At 43.4% G+C, this 21,227-nt stretch overlaps 1 protein-coding gene across 1 annotated transcript in view; it reads left to right on the forward strand.

Annotated features, from left to right (window-relative positions):
* LOC115095556 (rap1 GTPase-GDP dissociation stimulator 1-like) overlaps positions 1–21,227 on the forward strand; it is a 264,340-nt gene that overhangs the window by 169,932 nt on the left and 73,181 nt on the right. Inside the window, exons 8-9 of the mRNA XM_029609455.1 lie at positions 1,910–2,053; positions 14,123–14,254. Of these exons, the coding sequence (XP_029465315.1) occupies positions 1,910–2,053; positions 14,123–14,254 (276 nt within the window). The remainder of the gene's footprint in view (positions 1–1,909; positions 2,054–14,122; positions 14,255–21,227) is intronic.

The raw sequence follows: 21,227 nt of genomic DNA on the forward strand, positions 1-21,227 counted from the left end.
TGGTTTTGACTGCATGTTTCTGTTTCTCATTTGTAGTCTCTTATTTCTATATTAGGTAAGGGTCAGTCTCTGTTTTGCCTGTGTGTGTGACTGAAGTTCAGTATTTCTGCTCGCATGTAGTTTCTCTGTAGTAGTCCATTTTGTTCTGTTAATCCAGTAGGTGATGTATTAATGTTCTAGGGCCTGGTGTAGTATTTACATTGCTGCTTTTTCATAAGGTTACTGCTATTTGAGTCCTGAGAGTCAGTGCTGTAACTTTCTTTCTTTGCAGGAGTTTGTGTTACTTCACAGAATAGCAATGGAGAGAGATTTTTTGCTGAAGAGACTTTGAATATTGTTTTTTTCATGTTAGTTGTAATGTGAATTGCCTTTGCTCTGCTCTGCACCTATTCTGATGATTAATGCTATTTTATTGCAGTTATGATGATTTCTGGCTTTCTGCAAAAAGCATTCATGAAAGAATACATTAATTTTTGTTTTATTACATGATTGATTGGATCTGATTGTTTGCTTTTTACATGATATACTTGTGCATTTATAAACTGCAAAAAAATATAAAATAAATTAATACAGATTAATAAGGAATTTTTAATGCTGGTAAGTGCTTGAAATAATTGAGGTAAAATATTTTAAAGTTTCATACATGATGCATAATGGCTGTTGCAAACTACTTAGAAAGCCGTTGTCGGGTACAATATATGGCATTATTTATCAATAAAATTACAACTAGTAGGTCTCAGAGCTGCATGCCTATAGCTCACTCATGTTAACCCTTGTGCCCACCCAAAAAATCAATTCTGGCTATGCCACTGGGCTCAGGTGCATCATGTTGTGTTCAAGCCTGCAGATAAGGGAGAGATCATTTTGGATATGGAAAAATATAAAATGTTCAGGTTGTCACATTTACAGAATAATAAATATTACATACATTTAAGAGATAATCCGATGTGGGATTTGCAGTTGAAAATTGAAGATTTACTTCAGAAAGATAAGTTTTAAATTGCAGATTTAAATATTGGAAAAAAAAAAAAAGGATGCTTGTATTGCATGAGTTGTATGAAAATGATGATAATGGCTGACCGTTATAAAGCAACAGAGTTGGTAGCCTGGGATATGAGCTTTTCCCACTCATGTTATCAATATTTTTACGAGAGTGCATTGTGGAGGACACAGTTTAGGTGATTTTTTTGAAAAATATATATATACTGTATAGATCCCAATTTCACAGATTTTATGCTATCAGCACAAAACTAGAAAAGAGCGCACGGTATTATTGTCTGTTGCAAAATAGAGAGAGAGGACAACCAGCAAACCCATTGACAACAAGAATTTAAATCCTTTCTGTATGCCTAATCAGACCTTAGCATTACTAACCACAGGTCTGCTCCATCATTCATAGTACTATTATCTATCCACAAATGTCTAGAAAAACATTTCAGAAAAGCATTATTGTACTTTGAGGTAGCACTTCATTGTGAATAGCATCACTTCTTCTACAAGCAACTCAGGCTCTGAAAAAGTCCCTAAACTTCTAATAAAGTGTTTCCATTTTGGCAGATCTTGTGATCATGTGACTATTTGTAGTTTCATAACCCCCAGTTGCTCTCTTCATGCAGCACACCAGTTAAAACAGTAAATAAAAGCTATTTGGAAAGTTTTGAAAAAAAACTTAAGTTGAAAGTGAATTTACCACGCATTCCGATGTTTTATGCAGCACTCCACGGTACTATGTACATGCTTCTACCACCAGGGAATGAATGATTTCCTACTAGCACACTCCACCTCTTCTCTAATTGCTTTCACACCCCATAGTAAACAGCATGCTATAAAAAATAATTGGAATTCAATGGCTATTTGCTTTCCTGTATCCTGAGTGATTCACAGAAGCTGCATTTGTGCACCTCCCCAGATGCTTTGAAGCTTCAGTTAGTGGAAGCAGGTGTGCAGGAAACCCTCTGTGCGATACTACTGAGCTATGAAGACAGCTCAAAGACGGAGAACATTGGCAGCATGAAGGGTGCAACTGACCTCATTATATCGCTGCTCCTTGGAGGTAAGGGACAAAAAACCTGCTGTCATCATCACGTTTAAAGGTATGTGAACAATTTTAAAGAGAACTGGAATCAGCTATGCTTTAGCCTGGATTTCTTTTCAATGGAATATGTGGATCTTCTGCTGGGAAAATTAGATGGACTTTTGCAAGCAAATTTGGGGAAAATTAGAAAGAATTTCAAAACAATTCAAAAAATTTGCTTCACAGTTTTTTTTAATAATCCAATTTGTAATCTGTTGGAATTCACTTCAGATTTTTCATAAAATCTGAAGTAAACTTTTCAAATTCACTTAAAAAAAACTTTTTCCAGGTATAGCATACCGTTTAATGAACTCCTTTCCTCCTCCATATCATTTTTCTAGCACCTCTAGATGTATCCAGAGCTTAACCTAGTCTGCAGAAGTTTGGACGTCTCTAATTCTGATACATCATGAAGGCCATTTCAGCCATATCTCATTGCTGACACCATTATTTGAAAGTACTTGTCCTCTTTCCCACCTCAATTTATTATGACTGAAGTTTGTCTGAAAATTCACAGGATCCTATTGATAAGTGAAAAGGAAGTTGGGAAGGCATGCATATGTACAATTTGGGGTAGATTTTCAAATCCCACTGAGCTGGAAAGATAACCAGGTAGATTCACGTGGTTATCTTTCCCCAGATATTGGATATTCCCCAGATGTTCAGTTTAGCCAGATATTAAGCTACTAATGAATATATGGCTAAACTCAAATCTCAAGTGGGCAGATTTAGGCATGACTTATATAAATAAATTTAGCTGAATATCTCACTAATGATATAAATTTAAAAAAAACAACCCAAGCCGGGAATGACTCCAGTAGGCCCTTACTTTGCTCTGTCAAATTTGTGCTGTTTGTGGTTTTATCCACAGATTTAACTGGTCGGAAGATTCAGATTTTCAACTGCTTATATTTACCCAGGTCAATTTTTTTAATATCAACCCCTTTACGAATTTCATTGGCTACCATGTTAGGAATCACTGAGTCAACAGAAGTTGTGTTTGAGGTCCATATTCAAATGGTTTGCTCTGCTAACTTTCAGGTCTATCCAGTAAAGTGCGACCGCGTTTACCCAGCTCCTAACCCATATTCTACTCACTTTCCGGCCGCGTTAGCCCTTCCTGCGATCCCGAATCCCCTTTAACCTACTCCTACCGCGTCCTAAAATCCCCGGGCAACCCCTTCCGCACGCGGCATGTATATTGCATGTAAACGAGCGAATTAGCTATTCCCTAGCATCCCGTAACCCGCGCCCCGATTATCGCTATCTTTCCCTGCAGTTTTGTCGCGCGTTTAACCTGCTAACTTACCGCCTACCCTTACCCCTGCGGTAGAGGCAGGGGTAAGGGTAGGCAGCAAGCTTTCCCCCAGCCCCCGCTCACCTGCCCCGGTCGCGATCATGGATGCCGGTCTCCGGGGCAGCCCCAGTCCTCTCCCCTCCTCCCGAAGCAAAAAAAAAAAAAGCGAAAAAAATGTTGCAGCCCCCTCCGATGTCCGGAGGAGGCTGCAAAAAGTAAGTCACTTCGCCGCTTCGTACTGCCAGCCCCTTCTTCCCTCCTCCCGGAACAAGGCTGCTTTTCGCGCCCTGCTTCGGGAGGAGGGAAGTAGAGACACTGACAGTGTGAAGCGGCGAAGCAACTTACTTTTTGCAGCCCCCATTGGACCTCTCCTGCCTCCCGCTGCGCGACTTACTTTTTTTTGCAGCCATCAGCAGGAACGGATCGTGGCTCCCCTGCCTCCCGGCGAAGATGGACGCCTGCACGGGGGAAAGCGGCCCCTGTGCGTGCAATTGGCCGCTCAAGACGTGACGTCACATGCCGTGACGCCAAACGTCGTGACGTCACGTCTTGAGCGTGTCGCGGCAGCACATCATTTGGGGGTGGGACCACGGGCGTGTTTCCGGCCCGGGGGCATTTCAGGGGCGTGGCTGAGGCCTCCGAAATGGCTCCCGGGCCTGGGAATCCCGCACCAGCGGCCGGCACGGCGCGCGCACCTAGAGCTAATGGTTAGCCCCAAAGCTACCTTAACCAAAGTGTACACCTAAGCCGTATCCTAGGGAACATAACGGCTTCCTTAACAACCTGTGATGAGGCAGAGGCAGTGTCCCATTAGAAGGTTAAAGCACAGACAAAGAATAGAAAGTTGGGAAAGAGCTACAGAAAAGTATATAAAATTAAGAAATAACATTAATAGAAAACCCAAGTAGAAAATATAAGTTGTAAACCTAATTTTACAGACCAGCTAAGGACTGTAGGGATTATTCAAGCCAATGGCATCATTGAAAGCAGTGATCTTCCTGCAGGTAAAGACAGGTGACAGTTGAGAATTATAGCAGAAACCTGGTGAAATTGCTTGGGAGCAAGAGCACTGTTCAGTGTCTCAGCACCAAGACCTAAAACGTTGTTATGCAAACATAATTTTAGATAAGGGCATGGGGAAGTAATTGTGTGAGTGCATGTATGTATGTATGAAATGTAACATTTGATCATGAGTATCAGTCAAGGTATGAAGAAAATTCAAGACAGATCATAATAAGCTGACTGGTGGAATTTAATGTCAGCTAGGATAGGATGCTGAGTGATTGGAAGCAAGTGTGCTCCAAACAGGAGACTGAAACATTGCTATATAGTAATATTGACACAAATGCCTGTCAAGGGTAAAAGAGGCTGTTAGAGAGCCAAGGTTACTTTGGAGATAAATAAAGTAACCGAATAAAGTATTCCTAGCAAGTCAGAGCAACATCTGATAAGAATCTACAGTGAATTGCTGAAGTTCTAAGGAACACTTATCTAAGTGCAAAAGATTCGACAAAGAAACACTGACTGGTGACCTTAGAATATAGTGTGCCTGTGTGAAAGAGACACTTACTAAAAGTAGGGAACTGCTCGTCTAAAATCAGGGTGAATATAATTATTATTTTTTTTCCAATTAGTCAATCACAGTAAACAACAAGATGACTTTGACATTTCACCCTAGGGAACACACTGATTCATAGCTTGCAGAAGAAGGGGCAGTGACAGGGAGATTTTTTTTTTTTTATGTTAGTTATAGAACAGGAAAACAGCAACTGAAGAAGATCAGAAGACAAGACGCTACTTAAGGACAAAAGGAAAAGGAAGAAGAGAAAATACTATACAGATAAGTGTGTGTACACTGCCTCATCACCACTTAGAAAAGAGAAAAGCACTCCAGAACAGAGAAGAAATAGGACAGAGACAAATAGATATATGGAGACAAGAATAGATGTAAAAACAAAATACTGAGATAAGAAATAAAGGAGAGTACATGGAAGAAACAACATTTAAGAGTAGATTTTAAAAGATGCGCACGCATGGTTATAAATGCGTGCAGGGCTCAACGCATTGCGGGCAGCATGTATTTTACAAGGTTCGCACATATGTGCGCGAACTATGCAAAATACGCACATGTTTCGTCTGCGACTTGCGCGCGTATTTGTGCGCTGCAGCTCGTGCACAAATATATTAATGCGTGCCATGCATTCGCACGCGCCCGTGTGCCAGCCAACACGAGAGCCTGACTTCCTGATCCTTCAGTGCGTGCAAAATGGCTGGCAGGGGCAGGCAGCCAAACTTCACCACCAGGGACGTAGCTCTGCTTGCATCCCTGGTGGTGGAGAAAGAAAGACTTCTATTTCCTATCAAAGGCAGAAGCATGCACTACCCCCGACTGAGGAGGGCCTGGCGGGAGGTGCAGGCAAGATTTAACCAGAGAGCTTCCCACCCACGTGGACTAAGTTGACAGTCTTTACAGTTATGTAATCTACTGCAGATGGGGCACTGTGGGAGTGTGAAGGCCGACTTAGGCCTGGGAGGAGGAAAGTAAGTGAGAAACAGAGTGTTATAGTATAGGGTTTTGGGTGGAGAGTGTAATGTAAACCCCAAAGATTATTTGCATTGCTTATTTGTCACATGATAATCGAACCTCAGTACCATGGTTCTTCATGGTAGCAAAATGTTGGTATAGCATTGATTGTCACATACCAGTAAGCAAGTCCTATTAGCACCTACAGAATACACTCATGGTATTCTTCTCCATTTTTTCCAATAGATAGAGGACCTGAAGAAGAAGGCCCAGTGGCTGTGCCTAAAGAAGAGGAGGTGGTTGGAGCGCCTGCGGGCAGAGCGGGCTGGGCCTGGTGGTAAGTGATCCTTCCATGCCAATGGAATGTTCTTTCATGATTTTCCACGTGAATGTACTGTTTATTCTAACCCCTCCTTTTGTTTTAAAATGCTGCAGAACCTGAATAGGACCACGAAAGGCCAGGCCCAGCTCTGGCACCAGAACCACCAGTAGTCGCTCCAGGGGACGAGCAGGATTCTCCCTCCCCCCCCCTCCCCCAGGCAACATCGCAGGCGGTGGCCACCTCCCCATGAAGAGGCGCACCCCGGACCTCTCCCTAGCCCCCCTCCCACATAGGGCATCCTCCCCGTTTTGCCCGAAGAGTTAGGAATGCGGGGACACAGGATGGCCAGCCTTTGCTGGCCCAGAAAGGCATACACGGCCCTCTAGTTCCTCTACACGCTCCCTCATGTCAGCAGCGAAGAGGCTCATCATCGAGAGCACCTTCTTCCAATGACGAGCCTCTGATTAAGCGAGAGTTTCACACTTTCATGAGGGGGGTGCAAGAGGAACTGAGAGGTGTGCATGCCTTCAGGAGAGGATGGTCAGGAACATGGATGGGATCCTCAGGGCCGTACAGCTGCTGGGCATTCTCATCCGGCGGTCCATTCCCATCCTTTTTTTTTTTTTGGTAAAAATAAGGTGTTCTTTAAAAATACCAAATATTTTTTTTAATTTGTAACAATAAATATTTGTACAGTTTATCACTGGTGTGTTTATTTTAGATGAGGCAGAGTGGTTGAAGGGAGGATAGTGATGGATGGAAGGGGAGAGCGTCATAGAAGGGGGAAGGGGTCCTGGATGGAAGGGAGGGTCAAGGGAGAAGGGGGGATATAATGGGTGGCTGGGGATCATGGATGGAAGGCTGGCTCAAGGAAGAAGGAATGGATGGAAGGGTGGGTCATGAAAGAGGAAGGGGGGATGATATGGATGGGAGAGTGTTGGCAGGGGGTGTGGGTGAAGCAAGGGTGGGAGAAGGGGAGTATAGTAATAATAACATGCACAAAGAAGGTTTCTTTCATGGTAACACTTCAACAATTCTTCCAATGGTCAAGGAGGAACAACCAGCCTTCAAGCCAAGGAGATGTGGCACAGTCACCATCACCAGCATTGCAATGAAGAACGGCAGCACCGTCACCAGCTACACATACAGCTGTGGTGTCCAACTATATGAACATGCAACACATATAGGAAAACATATGACTAAGAAATCCCTAGCTATCTTCTCATTATTTCTTCACAGCTGTGGGCCACAGGGAGGCACTCAGGGCTGTGTAGCATAAAAATATTTTGGTTAGATTTAGGTTTATGTGTTTATTTATTTTACACATTGTAACTGTAATACAGCAGACAGAAGAAAGATTACACACTCACAGGGGGTAGTTGTAGTGCACACATGGATCATAAAGAACAGATGGTGAAAGAGAAACTGCTGAGGGACAGAACACCATTGTACTTACCAGCCCTATACCTACTCTGCAGTACTATATAGACCATGAAGCCATGTATAGGGGGCAGCCATAGGCCAAAATGTATCAGTAAATCACTGACTCTTCAAATATCACAGCACATACATAGTCAATTATAGAAACAGAGTACTCATTGTTACCTTTCACTTTACTATTCTTACATATCCACATTTTTCATCTTGTACACCTCATCCACATGCTCATTTTTTTTGGACAAAAAAAGCAAAATACTTTTTGTAACCTCACCACTTTTATAGAGCTTCAGGTTGCCGCCAGCCTGGAGAAAAAACAGTGTTATCCCAGGTATGTAATACAGGTCCCCTCTACCTCTCAAAAGAATTCAACATACCAAGCTATAGAATACCATCTGGCTACAAGAAATTTTGCAGAGCTGGTTTACTGGGAAGAGATTCAAGTGACATACAAATGTGAGCTGCTACAATACATCAATTATTGAACTTACATAAGTATGTGAGAAGCAGCAAAACATGTTTGAAAGTGAAAGTGAAACTCTCTACATAAGTGTTATGGTTATTGATGTTTGGGTGGATCCTTGGACACTGTGGCAGCTGACCACACCCACGGGAGGCAGTCCTGTGAGGGACCACGGTGTCAGACTAGACTCTGGACATACAAACACAGATTTGAATCTTAATTTAAACAGTTTTGATAACCACCAGAGGTGGCAGTAGTGAGTAGTAGATGTTGAGCCCGGCTGGACGAGTATCCCACAGGACGCTGGAACAGCAAATCCTCTGCTTGGCTGTGCTGTAGTGGAAAGAGACTGAGAGTTATGAGTACACAGTAAGAAACATACAGAGACCCAGGTAGAATAGGAGAAGGTCCGAGACAGGGAGAGCAGGCCCTCGAGGAGCGAGTACCTGATCCCTTAGAGCAGAGAGATTCAGTGGTATTGTACTCACACAGCGATTCCACTAGACGAGAGGTCTGGCACTGGAACAGAGGGCAGGCCCTCGAGGAGCGAGTACCTGGTTCCAGGGAAGCAGTACTGGTAGTTGTACTCACAGATGGAAACTGTTAGTGAAGTCTTCCAAGTAGAAAGGGAGGTAGATGCAGGCAGTGACTCAGGGAACATGGGCCCTCGAGGAGCAAGTACCGGTTTCCTGATAGCACCTGAAAGAAGCAGAAGAGGCCCCTGAGGAGCGGGTACCCCGTTAGCAATAAGAGTTCCAGATAACGCTGGAGTGGCAGAGTAGCCTTGGTACAGAGAGTGAATCCCATCCGTAGGGTTCTGGTTCTAACTCGATTAGCTAGCAAAAGTGGTAGGCTTAAATATCCGGGAAGTGTGACGTCATCTCAGGGGGATGCCCCTGAGGTTCATGCCAACGAGGAAATAAAGATGAGGGCAGCGTGCACACGTGCGCTCTATGGTACCTTGGAGGAGCATGGTGGGAAGCAGCATCAAAGCCAGTCCGGAGACGCCAGAGAGGACGGCAGCCAGTAGTCCGAGGTGAGCAGGAGGAGCCGCAAGAAGAGTGAGGTAGGCGAGGAGAAGCCGTCGTAGACCGATGGTCACAACAACAAGTATCCCTGAACTGATAAACATTATAAACATTACCCCCTATGCATGAATTAGGAAAGCATTTTTACCTAAACATTTGACTCTTGTTCCTATTGCTGCAGCATACAATACACCAGTATGTGCACATACGTGTGAACACTGCAGGATCTGGCTTGCAGGGTCACAGAGATGGTTAACTCAATCATGGCCAGCTGCTAATCAACTCACTCCCTCACCCAGCAAGGCAGTCAGTTCCTCCTCAATGTTAAAGAGTGGATGGAGCCAAAGGCAAATAGCTATTAACTCTCGTAGGTAAAGAATCTTCAGTTCCCCTGGCAAAAAGAAACAGCATGCACCAGCAATTTCTATTGTAAAGCGCACAAATCAACTCGCACGCACATGTTGGATATCATTGATAATAGCTATGCGCGCACATGTCTATTAATGTTAATAGGCAGCGTGCACAAATCAGCCAGTACGCACATGTTCCGTATCAATTTTAATGGAGGGCGAGCTTAACTGCAATACATGCAGATAGGACCCACCTGTGTGCGTAATTTACGTGGGGTGAGGCACAGATTAGGCTGCCCTCAAAAGGATCAATTGCCCACTCACTGGCCACCTTTGCCATGTCTCAGGCATGTGCAGCTCTGATTCGCAAGCCCAACTTCTTGCCAGCTGAGGTGGATATTTTTGTTGAGCATGTCATGCGGTACCAGAATCTTCTGTTTGGTCCCGAGTCTAAGAGGGTGGGTGCATACAGGAAGGAGCAGATCTGGAAGCGGATCAGGCACGCTGTCAACTCTGTGTTCCACCACAACGGTAGCATTGGGAACTGATGCACAAGTGGAGGGACCTAAGGAGACTTGTGAAGCAGAAGCAGGCCAGGAGGAATGCAGAGGGAGAAGGCAGCCACATCAGCTTCACTCCCTCTGAGCAGCTGATACTCAATACCTTATCTGAGGCAGCTGTGGGTGGAGTTGGCCAGCTTGACACCATGCCTTGTCTACAGCAGGAAGGTGAGCATAATAATAACATTTTTTTAAGTAGGCTGTACTCATATCCATCAAGCACTTCTTATTAAGCCAGCCTTTTTAAAGCTACTCCCATAGTAAATGTATTCATGTATTGTATGCAAAGCAAAATTGGTGACATCTCAACCTATCCATATGTACACCATATAGAGTATAGCAGTTTCGTTAAGCTCTGTAATAAACATAGGGAAAATTGTTTTTTTGGGCAATCATTATCCTAAAATATTAGGAATGCATGATCTACACATTTATGTACAAAGCCAGTATACACCTTATATCTGCTGCGGCTTTGTTCATATAAGCTAGGTCAAAGTGTGCAGTGGTATTTCATGTGTGTATGAAGAAATGCTGTCTACTTGCATAGCCTATATATTAAAATGCATAGGGGAGGTTCTTTGTTAGGGCTTATGTAGGGTGACTATATAGCTCCATGAGAAAAGCCAGAATATTGCGCTGGCTGGTTTATTCTTTGCATGTAGCGTGACCAAGTAGCTCCTGGTCAACGGGAAAAACCATGAACCTGCTCCGGGCTTACCACAAGGCATGCAATGAGATAATGTTCTTCTTTTCTTCGGGAAATCACTATTGAAATCAGAACAACTTTTCAATGAAAGCAATGTGGTAAAACCAGGACTGGATTGGCTAGTCCCCTTTGACATGGAGCTGTATGCTCACCCTAGGCCTATCTCCTCTGCCACTTTCCACTTCACAAGATCCCCAACAGATACGAAATGTCCTCTGTCCCTGCAATGCAAATAACATTTGTGGTCTCTTGTTTTTGTTTGTTTTTTTAATCTAGCCACTTTCCTGAATCTTCAAAGGACAGGGCCTTGTGTTTGTGTAACTGGTAGACTGTTCCTCAATTCTGTGCAGCACAGGGAAAGTGCTCAGTCTCCTCTGAAATTCATAGTCCCCAAGCACTCTGCTGCCTGGCTTAAGGCCTCCATCTGCCACAAGGAATACAACCTGAAGTGTAAAGCTGGGTTGTGGCTATATAGAATGCCTGGGGCATTAATAGCTCTGTACCACAGGAGTAGTAATTAGGTCTATCTAGTGTAGCATGCATCCCATATGAACCAATTACATAACACACCAATTGGCAGTGTGTAATACATTTTTTATGTTCTTTTTTAGTGGAACCAGATGATGAGCGTCCTGGACCTGAACCTAGACGACCCCCAAAGGCTATACCATCGTCTGCGGATAATCCCAGACTCCTCGGATGAGAACAGCTAGAACAGCCTGAGGAGGAGCAGCAGTGGCGGGAAGAGGAGCCAGAGGACACACTGGCTGACACAGGATCACACGCAGGACAGCAGTGCGTCCGACCAGCCCGAACTTGAACTGGTTGCCAGTCAGGCCGAGAGACTGTTATTAAAGCAAAGCGCCAGACTCTTGGACACTATCTCAGGCCTGCCTGATGTGCTGAGGCAGGAATCATAATTCCTCCGTGATACCATCAGGGAGGAATCACAAGCCCTCCATGATACCATCAGGGTGGAAGGACAGGGGATTCAGCAGGCAATACGGGACCTTTACCGGGTAACTGATGAACAAATGGCAGTGTGGAGGGAGATGCTGCAGCGGTTGCCCCCTGTGCAGCCGCAGCCACCAGTGGCGCCATGGCCTTTCATGGTGCCCTGGATGCATTACCCTCCATCTTATGGGCCACCCTCCCCATGGATGGCACCTGCCCGTGCTGAAGACCCTGCTGTGGGACAGCCACCTGCACCTCAGCCTGCACCAGGCTATCCGTGGATGGCCCCACCACCCCCGCCTGCACCACTGTCATGCTTCCCCCACCACCACCAGAGCCACTGCAGCTGCCGGCTGTACCTTCCTGCAGCCATGAACTGGAACTGCCCCAACCTCCTTTGCCCTCTGAGGGTAGTGTGAGTAGTGACAGGAGTCCTTCACGGTTGACATAGACAATGTCCGACAATCTGAATGGAGTTTAGAAGCAACCATGACTTTAGACTAGTAAGTAAATTATAAAAAGGGTATGTGACTCTGGTGGGGATGAATTTATAACCATTTTTGGTTTATCTTTGATACACCTCTCCTCATCCCTTAAGCAGACAGTTCCTGTCGAAACACTGCCAGTGTCAGGCACATGGACCCAGCTCTTGCTAGAATTTATTTTGAGTAATGAGTACGTGGCGGTTTTATTGCATCACAATCAAATCAGTGAGGAGATTCTTGGGAAGGCACATGTAGATGAGCTGGGTTGATCGTTAAGAAAGGAGAGCATCGATATAATATTACATCTATATCTTAAAGAATTTTGACTAAAATATCAGTCTATTAAAAAAAAATTTTGCAAGCACTTTCAAATTGCACTTTTTTGTGTAAATTAAAAATGGTAAACACTATAATTTGAGTTATTACTCATAACAGTGCTACCGGACACCAGATTTCATAATATAGTTCCCCAATTTGTGTTGTTTTGAATATATTGAGGGGGCACTTTTGAGGTCACATTTTTTGTTGTGTGTCTTAGTAAATGATGTCAGGAAAAGGCCTAATTGGATAGGGCAATTAGCCTAGTTTCAATTCTTCCATTTTTGGATAGATAAACATAAAAAGTCCCATTTTCAACCCAATACCAAATTCCCACCTCTTGTCTTCTGCATGAACTTTCAACTCCTTTCCTAACATTGCCCTCCATATCAGTTTTAAGCATGGCCACAATCTATTACAATATTGATCTCTATGACCTTTACTGGAAGACCATATTAGGCCTTTTCATCATCCTCTATGATTCTATGGCTGCCACTAAATCCAACATCCAGTTATCAAGTTTTCTGATAATCCACACAGCTACCAAAACTAGTTAAGCCATTGTGCAAAATATCAGGTCCCCCCATGCTCATTGAATTTTGAGTTTTAACCATGGTCACTACATGCAGGTTATCTTAATGCCTTCTTAGAATCCCAATTTAGTCTTGCCACAGTTGTGAGTTGTAACTGCTGAGTCAAGCAGGTTACCCCCATGTCTTTTTGGAAGCATAGGCTATTAGGGGACACTTTTCAGTTTGATTACTTGGGAAATAACTGATAATCTCGCTATAGTGTTTGAAATTCACCAATTTTATGCATTCAAGAAAATCTCAAAATTAGCTAAAAAAAACAAAAACCCTAAACATTGAAGTTAAAATTTTATAAATACTTAAATTCAGAAGCCTAAAGTATAGAAAATTAATTCCTGATTTTCAGATACATGAAGTCAAATGTGGCACATCAATTGCATGCTACAGCCAGGGTTATAGTAGTATGTTCAGTTATTGCTGTTGTGTTGCTCCTGATTTCTACAAAAGAAGGTCAAAAGTTTTTCCAATGGTATGTGTGATCTGTTTCTGGGAAACTGAGAAATTTGAGATTTATCATATTCCAGTATGATTCCCCCTAGAATCTAGGCAAAAGTCTGTAAGTTACACAGGAGATCCATAAGACAATAAAAAAACATACTATTTGCAAACTATTCTAATGATGTTAATGCAGTTTTGTATTGTGAAGACCTGGTGTAGAGCTTGCTTATATTTCAATCACATTAGTTGCTTTAAATGCTTGTTGGGATCAAATAATAATAATTTTACCTTTCGACAAAATATCTTTTCTCGAAGCTGTATTTCAGCAATTGAGTTTCTTTCTCTATCAGTAGATCAGCTGCACAAATTCTCCCTTTATACTAATCATTAATCTTTCTGTAAAAAAAACCCCAAAAAAACCTCATGGACTAAATTAGCTGGAAACTGGAATTTCAGAGAGCCCCTGTTTCTTTTTGTTCTTTAGAATGAGATATTATTGATCCCTTGTGAAAATTAGTGATGCAAAGCTTAGCTTCATTATTTTTTAAAGTATTTTCTTTCTTTGCTGCATCACAGATGAGTCAATGCAGAAGTTGTTTGATAATGGATGTGGCATCGTTTACCAGAATATCCCAGCCTGGCTTTCTTCCAAGCACACTCAATTGCAGATGGCAGGGGCACTGGCCATTGCTAATTTTGCTAGAAATGGTAAGGTTGATGATTCAGTATCCATCCAAGCAGTCAAATGTCTACATCAGACACCTCCTGTCCTCTTACAGTATCTACCTGTATTTCGCTTTGACTTGCTCATTCTCTGTAGTAGGCATTACGTGCTGCAGAATGAATAATCCTTGTCAAACTCTTGTGTGTGATGATGTGGAATTTTTAATCCCTGTACAAACTCCCTGTTTGAATCTGATCATTGGAATTAGGCACCTTGTGATAGGTGGTGGGAAAAAAGAGATAAAAGATTTTGCAGTTGTAAAACTGGAAGCTCGATTAGGCTTGACTGCAAGACTTCAAAGAGAAATGTTTGTGAGGTAAGAACCCTACCAACAAAATTAATGCAAAAAGAAACCCAGCTGTGTGATTTCAGTTATAGGAAAGAGCCTTTGCTGGTAACTGATTTGCACATCACTGAATTATGATTAAAAAAAAAAAAAAAACTTTTTTGAGAGAAAAATGAAGCTTGCTGAAGGACAATAAAAGGTCACTTTAAAGCTATTTTAATAATAATCTATAGTTTCCCAGCAAACCTTTAACAGCAAAATGCCAAAGAATAATAGCATGGCTCTTTCAAATATGTAAATCACATTAGCACTTAGCTACATGATGTTATTTGAGAACCCCTATATAGTGCAAAATGTCTAATAGGAAATGTTTTGCAATGGCACATTTTCATCATTTTACTGGTATTTTTAGCATCCCTGCATGTTGAAACTATTGGTGACAAAATGATTATTAATATAATAATAATAATAATAATGTTATGAAATAAAAGCTTCTAGTTTCTCTACTATTTTTTTGCACAAATTAGAAATATCATAGTCTTCCATTTTTGACATTTTTCCTGGGTTATCATGGAATCCAAAGGTCTCAAAAGGAAACAAATCATAATTTTAATTTCAGTTACATATAGAGAGGAATACATTTAAGGGCAATATCTGTATAAGAATAAAGAGGACTAGCAAAATAGCCAAATCAATATTATCCAGTCCTTCAGAAGTATGAATTTAGGTTTCCTAGCACCATAGACTGAGACAAGTGAAAACTCAAGAATGGCTGGTTTTCGAAAAGGAAGAAACTATTTTCTCTGCATTGTATGCATGATGCTACTGAAAAAGATATTTTGAAGGATAACATTGCTAGAGAGAAACCAATCCACATCAAAAGATTAGTGGGAGATCACATGATGCAGTGAGGGGATCAGACATAGGATTTCCCTTCTCGATCTTTTTGCCCTCATTCCACCCCATCTGAGGCCCAAACCTTGACATAAAGTGGACATTTTAATCTATAATCATCGGGGGCACTCATATTTACCAGCATCTGGCAGAATGACGTCCCGGGCGGCGAGGAAAGAGAAAGAAAAGGACAGGCCCCGACCCCTTGAGCAAGCCTTGGATGATGAAAGGGCTGTCCCTGATGCATCCCCGACTCTAGCACTGGAGGAAATACGCTCGGCGGTCCGCAATGCCCTTGGACCTGAACTGTCAGCGATCTCTAATAAATTGACAGAATTGACAACCTCTATTGCTGGCTTGGACTCCCGTGTTATAGCCATTGAACAGAGAGTCTCCAATGTCCAGGATGACCAGGAGGGCATGCGGAAGGAGGTGGCCAACATCAAAGTAACTCTGGTGAAACAAACTGACCGCTTGGAGGACCTTGAGAACAGGTCGAGAAGATCAAACTTACGTTTTGTTGGAATCCCGGAGAAAATAGCTGACAAAGATCTGGCTCCATTTCTGGAGGAATGGCTGCCACGTGTGCTGAACCTTCCCCTGGTGCATAGTCCACTGAGGATAGAGAGGGCCCATTGTTTAGGCCCAAAAAGGGATACCACAGCGAAACCGAGGGTCACAATCGCAAAAATCCTAAACTTCCAACACAAATCCCAGATTCTCCAATCCACCCGCACTGGGAAGGGCCTGGAACACGAAAAAAACAAAGTGCTCATTTTTCAAGATTTCTCCGTCGGCCTCAGCCAGCAGAGGCGGGTACTGCTGCCATTTTGCAGCCGTCTCTATGCCCTGAACCAACGAGCACTGATAGTGTACTGGGCGTGACTGTGAGTGCTTAACCCGAAAGGCGTCCAATGGTTGAATTCGCCGGCGGAGGCTCAAGAATATCTCATGATGCTGGACAAGTCTGCACCAGGAGAAGCAGGGGCATCTGGTCCGTGAGAGCACGGCGACTGCAAACATTTAGTCGGGGCTGCCGCCGGCTGCATGGCGCTGGAGCCTTGAGGCTCTGAGGTACTGGTGCTTCACGTTGAGGGAGCCCTGTTTAATTATGGCTCTTTCCTGGTGCCGGACCTTTCGATAGTGTAGCGAGCCCACATACTGTTCCTTGAAGGGAGCTCCAATGGCTGTTGTAGGCGGGTCCCCGTGTACGAGGCTGATGGGGAGCTGGCTCTCGTATTGAGGACTGAGCAGCAATTTTGGCGTGGACCTTGCTCTCTGCTTCAGTTCCCTTTCCCTTTACGCCCTCTCCTTTCCCTTTACGCCCTTCTTATTTGTCTCACTAACTGTAGATCTCTAAGGTTATTTTACAAAACGTAAATAGGGCACTGTTTGCCTTTTGGGAACCCTCCATGGTTTTTCTATTAGAACTGTTTCTATTAAAACTGTTTTCATTTCTCTTAATTCTGTTTGTATTCCAGATGCTTACTGATATAGGGGTATTTGGGGGGAAGGTGGATGGGCTGGGGGAAGCTAGAAAAGCCGATTGTATTGTAGTGATCTCCCCTAGCTGTACGGCTCAGTTTCTCTATGTTCAGGGGTGATGGGAGGGGAAGGGGGGCTGGGAGGGAAGGGAATTTGGTAGTGGGGTTGTGTAAACTGGATATGTGTGCTGTGATATGGATCTGGGGGTGTATTGATTGTTGTACGCTGGGTCCTAGGCCACAGACCATCAAAAAATGGGGATCTCAGCTGGGAAGATCCCTGTTTTCTAGTTCCTTTTTACTTTTTTTCAGTACTCTCTTCGTGATGGAAGTATATAGCTAGTCAGCATATGCGCTTGCTCTCATGGAACATCTGCGGTATAAATTCTCCCATTAAGAGAACAAAGATGCTCTCCCTTCTTAAAAGGAAATCAGCTGATCTGGTTTTCTTACAGGAAACACATCTTACTGATGCGGAGCATCAAAAGCTTTGCCGAGATTGGGTGGGAACGGTACACTATGCTTCCGCGACTAGCAAATCAGCCGGGGTAGCTATTTTGATTTATAAGCGCTTGCCGATTCTTATTAAACAAGAAATTAAAGACCCTAAAGGTAGATACCTACTATTGATAGTAGAGCTTTTTCATCACACGATAGTGCTGTGCAACCTCTACACCCCTAACAATCCCAGTATAGCATTTTTCCAAACTATTCATGACCAACTAGTTCCTTATCAGAATCATCCTATTATTGTAGGGGGTGATTTTAACACTATTAAAGATCCTCAATTGGATCGGAGTGGGGCGGTATGTCCAGGCAGAAGTCACTGGGGTAAACCATTTTCCCTGTTAGAACAGGAGCTAGATATGGTGGATGCGTGGCGGGTTTTGAACCCTACGGCTCGGGATTTTACCCATCTTTCATGGGTCCATACCACACATTCCCGATTAGATTATATCTTGCTGAGTACTAGTTTGTTTTCTCAGCTTACAGAAGCAGGAATTGATGATATTGTTCTCTCAGATCATGCTCCAGTCTGGGTGGAGTTAACCTGGACAGGTGGGCCGCCCCAGCTGATGAGATGAAGATTTCCATATTATCTGGCTGGAGATACAGGATTTAGATACCATCTTCTGGTTAAATGGAAGGCCTAGGCTTCTCACAATGCATCATATGAGGGCGATTTGGTACTTTTTTGGTATGCCTCCAAGGTGGTTTTGAGGGGGAGATCATTTCATATGTGGCACATAGGAAGAAAATGTTGGATAAGCGTATTCTCACTCTGAGCTCTCAACTCTGGAGTGCTAAGCAGAAACTCCTACTTGATAATTCTTGAAAAGTCATCACGATCATTCATAAAGCTAAAAACAACCTCACATCTCTCCACACATCTACTCAACTAAGACCTCATACCTCCTTTAGACCAATCAGGAGTGCCTACAAAGACACCTTGTATGCACCCCAAGCTAAAACATCTCTAAGAAAACACGCCATATTGACAACAGGACCCCATCAATGGAATGCATTATCCCCGGACCTCAGACAAGAACCTTGCCCATCTGCATTAAAAAAAAAAACTTAAAACATGGCTATTCAGCCAAGCCTTCCCGGACACTTAATCTTCCCTCAATTGCAACCTCTCTTTCTCAAGTAAACTTTCCATTTGGACACCATAGTCCAGCTCATTATCTCTGTTGTTCTTATCCAGTTTTCATCTCATCTTTTTTGAGATGATTTGCATTGAGTTATGTTAGGATATGTTATGTATGACCCGTTTTACTGTTAATTGCCACCTCTGTTCTTTGTATCGCCCTGAGCAAATGTTTAAGTTGCATTGTAAACCAATGTGATATGTATATTTTACAGGAACATCGGTATAGAAAAGCTAAAAATAAATAAATAAATAAATATCCTAACCATAGGGCACTTTACATCTCAGTGCAACATGTGCTTAATTCTCTGTTACATCAAAGAGCCAAGAAAAGTGTGCTATATTATCAACACAAGTTATTTCAAATGGGTAATAAATCGGGTAGAATAATGACTAACTTGATTCGGGTGCGCTGTCTGTCTCATTATGTGGCGGCACTTAAATCCCCCTCGGGACGTCTAGTGACGGATACGCCCCAGATATTGCAGGTTCTCAGGGATTATTATGCCAATCTTTACACTGCTGCAGCCCCAAATATGGATGGATGTTCCTCCTTTTGTGACAGGATAGAGATGCCTCGAATCACCGTTGAACAACAGGCCCAGCTCAATTTGCCGACCTCTGAAGCTGAGACTCGGCGAGTTATCTGGCAAGCGAAATCTTATAAGACACCGGGTCCCGATGGATTTACAGCCGAGTATTATAAAACCCTGACTGATGTTTTGGTAGGCCCACTCACCAATAATTTTAATGCCTTGATTGACCAGGGCTGTTATCCGGGGCAAAGCAATGAAGCGAATATAACATTGATCCCTAAACCAGGGAAAGATCCCCGGTCTCCTGCGGCCTATAGACCCATCTCCTTGTTAAATGTAGACCAAACATTTTTGGCAAATTTTGGCTGACAGGCTAGCCCGGGTTTTGCCCTCCTTAATTACGGTAGATCCGATCAAGTTGGGTTTGTGCAAAAACGATATGCATCTACTAATATCCGGCGGGTTCTGGTTGCCATGGCGCTTTGTCAGCAAGTTAAAGAGCCCTATTTAGCTATAAGTTTTGATGCGGAAAAGGCCTTTGATAGGGTGGAGTGGTGTTATGTGTTTCATGTTTTGAAAGCGATGAATTTTACTGGTCAGTTTAGAGGAGCAATACATCTTCTCTATCATGGCCCTCAGGCGCGAATAATGGTTAATCAGTCTCAGTCTGAAAGTTTCCTCATTCATCGAGGCACCCGGCACACAAACGTTCAAATATGCGGCCTTTGCTGATGATGTCCTTGTCTTTTTAACTAATCCCAAGTCCTCATTGCAGACTTTGTTATCCCTTTTCCACGAGTTTGGCCTTTTTTCGGGCTTTCGCCTGAACCATGATAAGTCCGAGGCGCTAGCATATCCTGATGCGCTGCGTGACAGATGGGAGGGTAGCTTTCCTCTGCTCTGGGCCCCTCGTCGCTTGCATTACTTGGGGGTGTACCTGTCTAATGAGCTATCCCAGTTATATGACTCCAATATCCCTCCTTTAGTGGCCTCCACTTTACACAGAATGTGTAAATGGAAATCCCTCCCACTATCTCTAGGGGGTCGCAATCACTTATTTAAGATGGTTATTTTGCCTCAATGGCTGTATGTCTTTCAGAATTTAGTACTTCACCTTAAAGTTAAAGATCATAGACAGCTAGAGGGAGGGATGCGATTTTTTTTCTGGAGGGGGAAGAAGTCCAGGATAGCACTTTCTCAGCTGCAGAGTAAATGGGGAACTGGGGGTCTGAGTGTTCCTGATTTGCTTCAGTACAACTTAGCCAGTAATTTCAGAGTGGTACGAGAATGATTACTGGAGGAAGGGTATTATTTTAATTTGGAGGCTGAGCGCACAATTTTTGGCTCCAGTGACCTACGCTTTGTTCTTCAGACCTCGTGGACTAAACTGAATTTACCTGACCTCTTAGCGGGCTTGGTGTCTCCGGTGCGATATGCCTGGTCCCAGTTCCTAAAGTTGTTGCGGTTACCTCACGGCAGGGCTTACCTTTTACCCCTACAAGGCAACTTTGATTTTTCACCGGGTTCTTCCACCACTGTGTTTAAGGACTGGGCGAAACAGGGAATCACCCAAATAGGTCACATTCTAGATGCTATGGGACATCTCATTACTCCTGACCTGATGTCTCAACTCTATGGCCTGCACAGTCCTTCTGTGTTTGCTTATCTGCAGTTATCCCATTATATTAAATCCTTGCTGAAAGACAGCCTTTTGCCCAGTGGATTCCAGGTTGTAGCTGAGTTTTTTCGGTTGGAGCACAGGAAAATACCGTCGCTCTCGCAGTATTATCAAAAATTGTGAGCGGCCACTTACCAAAATCCCTGTCCAGCCCTAGCTGAACGTTGGAATGGAGAAGGCACATTCCGAGTAACAGATGTTCAATTACATGCCAGCCTTCGGCGTATTGCCCAGGTTTCCTCGAACTCCTATTATCGAGAAATGCAATATAAATTTCTTTGGAGGGCATACATCTCTCCCCTGGTGACATTCCACTCCACCTTGCTGCCGGCGGCGACTTGTGGGAGGTGCGATCTTGCAATCGGTACCCTCTCTCACATGTTTTGGGGCTGTTCGATTATTCAAAAATTTTGGAGGCATGTTGTATC

Source organism: Rhinatrema bivittatum, chromosome 7 (genome assembly GCF_901001135.1).
Source record: "Rhinatrema bivittatum chromosome 7, aRhiBiv1.1, whole genome shotgun sequence".
Classification (NCBI taxonomy): Eukaryota; Metazoa; Chordata; class Amphibia; order Gymnophiona; family Rhinatrematidae; genus Rhinatrema; species Rhinatrema bivittatum.